A 10,000-nucleotide genomic window follows, 5' to 3' on the forward strand; every position below is an offset into this window, starting at 1 on the left:
GTCGCACAGGTCACCTAGGGAGTGGGCTTCCGGGCAGTCACTTAACATATTGCAGTTCAGAGCATGCGTGTAGTTTTCCATAAAATCGCCACCAAAGCAGGACACAGAACAGCCTGGAGGTCTGTAAACGACGCACAGCAGTATAACTTGCAGCTTTTTGTTGAAAACCAGAATCGGAGATCGCACAAAGTTCCTTTAAGACTTTTGCCTTGAGCGAAGTTCGAAAGTAGACACACACACACCGCACTTCCTTCCGGTTCTTTTCGCTGTGGCAAAAAGTGCGCTACCTGTCGTTACATTTTCCATGGACTAACCAACTACACATTCTTCTCTACTAGCGAAACACGCTCCATTAATTCCCACCAAGAGATTATGAAGGTTGTTCCCACATAACTTGCGAAACTAAAAACCTTATCTACATGATTCAATGTAACAGATGCCATCTACAGTACATAGGAGAAACTAAACGACGTTTAAAAGACCGTTTTAATGAACACCGCCGCACTTTAGATAACGCTAACACCAAATCCAAGCCTACTACAGTCGCAGAACATTTCCTCTCCTCTCCCCACAACATGTCTAAGGACAAGCAATTAATTCTTATCGAAAAAATATTTTCTAACAGAGACTCGATCTGTAAGGCCAGGGAAGCTTTTATAATTCCAAAAGGCAAGACAATTGATCCCAACGGTTTAATATCCGCGAAGAAACGTATTAGCTTTCAGGTTATTATTTTACGGCCACTTCCGTTGTTTTTCTTAGTATTTGAATTCAAATTCGTTGTAACTGCCATGTTTTATCACATTTTTCCAGTATTACGTCAACATCCATTTACTACATATATGTACATGGAAGCAATCCAATGTAAACTCTCATTGTACCTGAAGAAGGCTGGTTTGGTCGGCCGAAATATAGTACACCACTAAAATCAAATCTACGTTGTATCGGCTCTTGCTTAAAATATTTAGTTTCTCAACTTGTTATTACGCTGATCAGATCAAGCCACTGATCCAACGCACACCGACAGGAAGATTGTGCACGGTTGCTTGCTTTTATCGTTTAGTTTTGCAATTTCCCTCTCTGCGCGAGAACTAATAATTGTTCTTTTAGTCTATTGAATTATTCTGCATCTTTCGTGTCAAGAGTCAGTTCTTCGGTGTTAAATCAATATATACTAAAGTAAAGTTAATTTTTTTTTGAAACATACCTGTTGTTGATATGTAAGTTCGTTGTCTTTGTTACGCTTGAACCACAAAGTGTAGACAACAATGGAGTATAACCAAATCATTAAAACGACTGATCCAGATACGAAGAAGCCCCAAACATAAAAGTTAGCAAGGTACATCTTTCTATCCGTCCAGTTGTGATTACAGGATTTAAGAGGAACGTTGCCGGAAAAGCTCTGCAATACGAATCCTCGGATGCTTATTAGCATAGAGAGCGACCAGGTAATGGGAATAATTATCTAAAAAAGAAAGTGTCAGCTTTTCACTTTTTTTTTTTTTCAGTACACGCCAAGGTGTGATTCGATAATTTTACCATTAATATGCTACTATGACCAAAAACTCAATTCACATCTTGATTTGGATTACAAAGCTACGTTAACTAAAAGCTCTAACTGACTGAAGTTTTAATCCTTGATTTCAGAGAGACACGTTTTTATTTTAACTGGAATATTCCTAGTTAATGGTCCGCCATTACTAACTGTAAAATCTTGGGAGAGCTGGATCGAGGAGAAAGTGACGTCAAAGATTCACAAGTTTAAGAATGCAATGCATGCGTACACGCGGTCGAATTAATATATATGCAGCAAGGGAGTTTCACGCATGCAGGCTGTTAAACTCGTGTTTTACATGTATAATAAGCTGAACTTGCACGCTGAAATTTTAAGCTAGTGAGTGAATGACGTCACTTTTCCCTACATCCAAATCGGCGGGTTTTGAACGTGACTAATGGCGGATCGTGCACACACTGTAAAATACGGGGTCCTATGGTACCTCATTGAACGGGCTTCAGGATTGGCCAAAAGAACAATAGAACGACAAAGATAACAATGGATTTAGCACACAAAACAATAAAAAGTACGACGCTATACAGCCAATGAAATATAGTGTTCAATAAGACGTGCGACCAACCCCTTCGTTTTTATTTGCCCCCCCCCCCCCCCCCTCTTCCTCCATTCAATGCTAAATCCGACCGAGGGCTATTGCCACGCCCAGACGTCTATTCATATTTGTTAACTATAGGACACCAATTGCACCCGTTTACTGAGAATGGCTAAAGAGTTTTCAAGTGGCAAAACCGTGAAAGTATAAATGTTATACAAATGTCTTCTCCTTTTAGACATTTAGGCTAGCCTATGTCTCCTATCCGTTCTTGCCCATCATTTCGAGTTATTCGTAAGGGACCCTTGAAGATCATGTTGCTAGTTTAGAAAAAGTGAACAAGAAGCTCCGAAAGAGGAATGAAAGACAACGCGCTAAATGCAGCCAAAAATTACCGACCGCTGACATGACACCAAAGTCCAGAACAAATGCACAGATCGCAGAATCCTTGTTGAATCCAAAACGAGTCCCTGAAGTTCTACGAAAAAGGCTTTTCTTTGGTAAGTTAAACGTTCTTATGGATGAAACAAAAGATTCTGCTAAGGCCAACAACACCACTCTGGGAAAGCGTACTGTTCGAGCAGCTATCGAAGGCAATGTGGTGAAGAACTACACATTAGTAGGCGCCATGAGTAAGGAGACTAGGATTTCAAGGAAAAAAAGTCGCCTTATTTCTCTTAACCCTCGACTAAAGAAGAGCGCCCAAGAATTTCTAGAGGGCGAGGACAACAGTCGCATGTTGCCGGGAAAAAGAGATACAAAGAAACGCGGTGGTATGCAAGTCCAAAAGGGAATTCTGAGTGGCTACATGTTTAACTCATACCACAAATACTGGGCAGAGGACCCAGCAATGAGAATGTCGCACGCCACATTTCATAGATGGTGAGGCCGAAATACTTAATTCTCGCAAAGTTCTCATCTCGCGACATCTGCCGGTGTCAAAGGCACAAAAATATCGCATTGTTGCTGCGTGCTGTAAACGCTACAGGGGCTAATTATTATTGCGTGAAGGAATTGAGTTACCATTCCAGAAAATTGTACTATAGATAGAGCTATACAATCAGATATGTATTATGCGATGTTTCAGTAAGAGTGATTTTTCGACCTTTTCGAACCCTCGCTTGCACCCGTTTACCCGAATAGCTGTTTTTTAGCGCAGCTGAACAGAGTGTAGAACATTGGGAAAATTAGACTTGCATTGTTCAACATCTTTTTAATTCTCTCGTAAGAAATTATCCGTTACCAAGAGAGTCACGGACGGCCTTATGCGCCTACAGGGGCAAAGAGAAATAATGATGAAGAGAGTCACGGCAAATTTGATCAAGGGCATCACAAAATTAGTTTGCTTTATAATTCGCTTAAACCAAATTCGAAAACGAAACGGTTTTACAGCTACCTTTAAGTTATGCATAGTGAGTTTTCCTTTGTTTCCTCGTGGATGCACTATGGTATAGTAGCGTTCCCTGGCAATGACAATCATTGTAAAAACAGAGCTATATGATCCAAGCCACGTTAGCTTTCTGAAGACCATGCAGATGGCATTCCCGGGCATCTCATAAGGGCTGCTGAGATGATGGCTTGAAATGAAGTGTGCGAAAAAAAATACCGTAAAAAGAATGTCTGCCCCAGCCAGATTGACAAGCGTATAATTGAATGCAGTTCTAGAAGATAATGAAAATGGATAAGGTACATTGACCGGTTAATGGGAATGGGTCGTCGTCGTCATCATCATCATCATCATCATCACATCAATCTTGTTCAGTTGAGCACAAAGTGTTATACTAATTGGACAGTTTCTCAAACTCATCAATTATGCAGTGACTGCATTTGGTTCTTGTACAGTCTTATTTTATAACAAGTTATAAGAGATTGGATGAATATAGAACTACTGCCATCTACCTCATGTCAGGATTTCTAATCACCAGGAAGCAAACGAGTGAGTTTCCAACAAGGCTTGCTGCGACCATGATGGCCTTAAATGTTACTAAGGTTACCTCAGTTGAATTAAACATTACTACAAACTTCCACGATCCTGCAAAAGCAAAATAAAAATTGAAGGCTTAGTTTACTTTGTTCTTGTTTAATGGTGTTTTAAAGATAACTAAGAATTTCCTCGGCAAGGAAGATGTTAAAACATGTTCTGATGAGTAAAAGCAATACAGAATTGAGAATACACCACACATCCCGGAGGGTTTTTTTCCTCAAAAATTGCGCGAAAACAAGTGCAGTCTCCGACAAAATTCCTTGAAACAACTCTCAATTACGCAGATTTGGTGCGAGTCTCTCTTACCTTTCCCAATAATGTTTTCAATCACTTTTCTCAGCAGATCCTGTGAGCAAACACTGTCAGGATGAAGGGAAGTGCACTGTGTCCCAACTAGGGCTTAGAAAAAAGAGAATTTTTTCGTGTGTTAGGCGGCATTGCATTAATCTCTTATTTTACTCTGTACTTTGCCATAACTATTTTATCAGGACAAATGACATTAACTAGGAAAATCCTACCAATTCCCTAGGCCCTTATTTCCTTTTCCCAGGACGAAAAGAACTTCTCAGGGACGACCTCTTACCATTCGCCTTGAATCGTCAATAAAATCCCACCTGCTGCATACATGTAATACATTCAACATCTCAGCTTTGGTTTGCAATTATAATTCTACGTAATATCTTCGATGCCTTTCTTCCAATGACAATCAATGACATCCTCTGCATTGTTCAAACAATGCAGAATATGGGTTTACCTTCCAGCCAAGTAGAACATGCTCGATTTCAGCTTGTAACAACTGCAAGATTTAAATAAAAACTTGCATCAGATATCAGTTGATCCCTGTTAAGTAAGATTTTGTGTCGGCAAACTTGAACTTTAAATCGTGCTCTAGATAAACAGTTTTCATCGCACAAAAAGATCTGTTTGCCGGATATCGGAAATAGTCAATCAGAAAAACTAGTCTTAAAACGGAAATTAAAATTTGAACAAGAGGTGTTTACCAGTTCTTTGCTTGATAACATTGTTCCAAGCTTTATCAAGCTGGTTAGAGATCATTAGGGATCATTTTGTTCTATCTTAATTAAATTTCCATTTATTTTACCTTTCTTTAAATTTCTAAGGTTTATTCGGCTTTCCTGGTCGGCCACATTATGTACCACGGAACAACCAAAGTTTGAATGAGTTTTAAAATAATGATTTTTCGTTAGCGCACACAACATAACAAATGGCACAAACCCATCCGAAAGCCATCCGGTTGTCATGTAAAATAATGTCGAATTTTTTTATCTAAACCTTGTTAAGAGCAAAAAGGTGACTTTTCAGTTCATTTGTGTAAAAATGAGATTAATAAATACGGATCATCTGACGTCGACTATTGGGAAAGATAATGCAATCAATCAACGTTAATTTTGCGCTGACATTTCTCGATGGGTTTTAAGAAGATCGAATACAATACAATACATACTTAATTGACTGTTACCCATAGGGGCTTTTCAGGGCCAGAGAAACACAACGAAACGACAGAGAAGAACAACAGCAACTGTAAAGAATCCCAAATGAGTGATGCTATGGGTCAGCATCCGCCAATTTCGTCTGCAATGTCAAAATGAAGAGTGCCAGCACGTGTGACAACGAGAAGATTTGCCAGTGCATGCTGCATTATGCGTTAAGAGAAAAGTGCCATGCCCAGAATGTGGCATGCCGATAAAAAATGAGTTACTAGACAAACACAAGGAGAAAGGATGTCCGCATTCAGTTGAACCTTTCCCACTTAGTTGTGGTGAACTACTATCGCGGTACGTAAATAATTTTTATGTTATCATGAAATGTACACCCTGCAGCACTCCAACATATTTCCCTTGTATCTTTACAACAATAGACACTAATATTGCTAGTACCTTTTACTGTCTAGGGCCCGTTTTAAACGTCCCATTTTACATGTGCCGAATCAAATGCAAATGAGCGAAAACAATAGATCTTTCTCATTTGTATTAGATTCGGCACATGTAAAATGCGACGTTTAAAACGGGCCTAAAAACGGGAATTAAGTGGTTAATATATAGATTTAGCCAAGGCTAAAGCGGAGCTCCCGGCGTGTTTATTTTTACTGGCTGTAGGATTAGTGAAAATAAAAGGCTTTGGAACTGTCTGCCTTTTGATTTTCCCGGATATTGCTAACACAGTGGTCAAACGTCTACGCATGCCCAAATGGATATTTTTTTGCCAGCCGCGCGCCAATTTCCCGCGCAAAATTTTAAAGGAAAACATTGGAAACAACCGGTGTAACGCAAAATTTACGAAACAAAATTGAAACGTTCATAGAATTCTGTAAAAAGGAAACAAGAGAACGCAAAAGGAAAACTTAAGACTTTCCAGACACAAAGTTTATTAAATTACCGGTATTCTGTTGATTTACCATTTTGTTTTGAGCTTTACCAAAAACGTTATACGTCTTCAAAAACGGCGTCATGCTGCGAGCTGACAGCGTGGTATATTTTTATTTGTTATTATTAATCATGCGATGCGTGACACCGGAAGCTGACGGGAAACGGTATGTAAACGAAGGGAAAACTCGTAAAGAAATTAAAAGAAAATTGCAGTTATTCGGCTTAGCTCAGACGAGCTGACAAAATATTGGCAAGGGCTCGTGGGATTCCGTCGGGATCGTGGATTTGTTGGCAGCACAGAAATGAAATCTATCGAAACAACAAACCATGTTCGTTGTTCGTGTCCTTCATACCTATCCCTGAACGGTTTTACCAGGTATTCGAAAAGGATGGAAAAAACTTACCAGATTACAGACCTGGAATAAACTGGTATTGTAAGTACAAACGTGAGGCCGACAAAAGTTTTATAGATCACGTTAAATACATTCCACGGAAAAGAAAGGACTCCAACAAACAGAAGGTAGAATACTTTTTTAACTCTGACATTTCACGGATTATTTCTGTTAGCCCGTTGCAAAAGTTAAAACATAAACAAATATATAAATAACGAGGAAAATGTCACTTACTGGATGCAGAGGGCCCACGAGAAGAGGAACAGTGTCGTGAAAATACTGATCAATAGAGGCAAGTCTAGTTGTGTATATATGTATTTCTAACTGTGATATCCAATCGATCGTATTTGTTTACATTCCATTCACATGTTTAATCAAAAGTAAATCATAAGAACGATTAAATCGCTTTAATTTTTCAAGGCTCTTGCAAACTCTTTCCTTTACATATTTCATTTTTTCCAAATCAATTAAGCCAGTAATAATTATGTTAGTGGCCAGATTAAATCAAACCAAGGCGTGTTAGATATCTAGAAAGGAAAAGAGAAGGAAAACAGGTATTTTGCTCTCCTTTTAATTTACTAACAACTACTTCTAGCAAAAGTAAGAGTGTAAAACTGGAACTGTTTTTCATTATAATTTATTATCATTATTTTAGAGCCTTCAATTGGAGAATTAATTGAAAGATTTCAGATGGCACTTGATAGTCATTATAAATATAGTAGTTTGCCCCTGTAGGAAGTGACTGCCATGAGGAAGCTTACAGAGCCTCAAGTACCTGGATTGTTTAATGCTGTCTTTAAAACAATACTTCGGGAAGACTCCAGACTGTCAGAAGACAGAAGATACCTCCAAGAACAAAGAGCAGTTGCCCTCCTTCACATAATAGCATATTTCAGGCGTGCACGAACATGAATTAATTTAAACCAATAAAAGAGTACATCTGAAAAATCTGAAATAAATTTTCGTGTTTGCATATATTACAGATTACACGTCCTTTGCAAAAAGACTTGGGTCTCTACATGCATCAGCATGGCCTTTCAAGAGCTGGCCTGAACAATGGCCCCATCTTTGGTTTCTCAGTTGCACCACAAACTATTGACAGGCACAAAAGGAACTTACGGGAGCAGCATTCGGACTCACGTGTTAGGGAGAGTGTATTCAATTACATTATAAAATAATATTAAGTGATGAATACAGAGCTAAAATAAGATTACTGTTTTCAAGATAGACAATTTAGAGTTTATTGCTCAAGGGAATTTGACTGTAATCTATGGAATATTAAATAAAATACTTTTGTTTGCTAGTCAGTAACTTCATTAGTTCAACATACACATTGTGTAATATTTAGTTTGTCAATGGATTATTCATTTTCTTTTTTCTTTTATTAGGAAGGTACATCTATGGCGTTACTACTGGATGATTTCCATAACATCCAGACAGTTCGCATACCAAAAGCGACGCATATGCAAAGGAAGGGACACTTTAATGTAAAGGTGGTATTGCAAAAAGTCACCTGTAAGAAATTTTCACCAAAGGTCTTAAAAACCATCACAAGTCATTTTTTAGTCCTCTTGCTGCAATAATTCCTTTGTTTGCTATACAATCTGCTGCCTTGTGCTGTATTGGTCATTTTTGGGAATGAGAAGGTTACACAAATTTAACAACTGTGGAGCATAATACAGAGAACAGTGCAGATGTACATTGTACATTTCAGTATCTTGAAATCCAGAAATCTGGTAATAAATTAGCATGTTCACTGTAATGTGCTACATTGCATCCTATTTTATCCCTGAAAGCAGTTCCACATGACCATCTGGTTTGTTGCTCAAGATGGAAAACTGTTTGTCCTGACAGTCACTTCCATTTCCCTCATGGTTCCATAGTTGCTAGGTCTGACATATCAGGGAAGCTAAGCAGTTCTGGCAAAAACTAAACAAGAAATGTCATTACAACACAACTTATGTTCTCTTACATTTGTAATATTTCTGTGACTAAAGACCAGTTATTTTGCATGTACAGTGTAGTGTACGGAACGAATTTCAAAAGAAGATAAATTAACATTACTTAAAACTTCTTACAAAAGGAAGAACGGCGAAGATCTTGTGTTGAACAGATAAGAGAACATCTCTGGAAATAACAGGTACTTCAAAACAAAAGACAATACAACTACAGAGAAGCATTACACTTAAACAAAATAAAACACGATAGTTCGAAAGAACTTTTCATTACTTGAAAAAAATAGGAGAGCAGTCAGTATTTCTGTTGCAAAATATATTAATTTATAAAACATGCTTATGCACTTAACTCAAGAATTGTACGTAAGCTTGAAGGATGATATGAATGAGTAATATTTACACAGGTCACGACAATAACACGGCATTTCACCTTTCTTTACGCGTAACTTACAATGATTTCCAATGCTGTGCCTTCTCGTGCATGAGTGCCTTAGTATAATTTATATAGACCACATCGTACGATCAGCTGTCATTGCTTTAGTTTGATGTACTGTTTGACATCACTTCTACATTTGGCTACTGTATGTCTCAATAAAAGAATATGTACAGACTCACCCGCTTGTGTGGTCGTTTTTAACTCCTGTGAGGCGACTTGAGTGTCACAACTTCAATTCAGCCCACAAGCTCGCACCGCCATTTTGGCAGCCTTTTCTCCACTCCAACGCTCGCACATGCGCAGACGTTTGACCGCTGTGTTGATATTGCTTAATTATGTAACATTTTCTTTGCTGCCTAACTAGTGAATTCCACGGTTAATTTCACCTGAAAAACCGACTGATCGCATAAATCACGAAGGGATAAGTGTGATATCGGTTTTTCCAGCGAAATCCACTGTCGAATTCACCAGTTAGGCAATTGATTTTTCTTGAATCGCAAGAGTTTAAAAGAAAACAAGCAAATCCTCAGCAAGCGAACGGAAAAGGAAAGAAACCATTTCAGAGTCGACTGTCAAACGCCAGCGAACAGGAATCACGCTAAAATTAGAAATCACAAACGTACTATAGATCGTTTTCACGTGACGTCATCATTTTCTAAAATCCAAAACTAAAGAGCCACGAAAGTTTTTATCCTCATCAGGCATAAGAGGCGGTAAATTTGTATCCATTTGCAATTTTAA

General features: G+C 38.4%; 1 protein-coding gene across 1 annotated transcript in view; it reads right to left on the reverse strand.

The window, feature by feature from the left end:
* Positions 1 to 10,000, reverse strand: part of LOC138012550 (neuropeptide FF receptor 1-like) — a 17,796-nt gene that overhangs the window by 6,391 nt on the left and 1,405 nt on the right. The window contains exons 2-6 of the mRNA XM_068859354.1: positions 4,844 to 4,885; positions 4,396 to 4,488; positions 4,005 to 4,137; positions 3,502 to 3,766; positions 1,208 to 1,465 (exon numbers count right to left, since the gene is read on the reverse strand). Coding sequence (XP_068715455.1) covers positions 1,208 to 1,465; positions 3,502 to 3,766; positions 4,005 to 4,117 — 636 coding nt within the window. The 5' untranslated portion in view covers positions 4,118 to 4,137; positions 4,396 to 4,488; positions 4,844 to 4,885. The remainder of the gene's footprint in view (positions 1 to 1,207; positions 1,466 to 3,501; positions 3,767 to 4,004; positions 4,138 to 4,395; positions 4,489 to 4,843; positions 4,886 to 10,000) is intronic.

Source organism: Montipora foliosa, chromosome 8 (genome assembly GCF_036669935.1).
Source record: "Montipora foliosa isolate CH-2021 chromosome 8, ASM3666993v2, whole genome shotgun sequence".
NCBI classification, from domain to species: Eukaryota; Metazoa; Cnidaria; class Anthozoa; order Scleractinia; family Acroporidae; genus Montipora; species Montipora foliosa.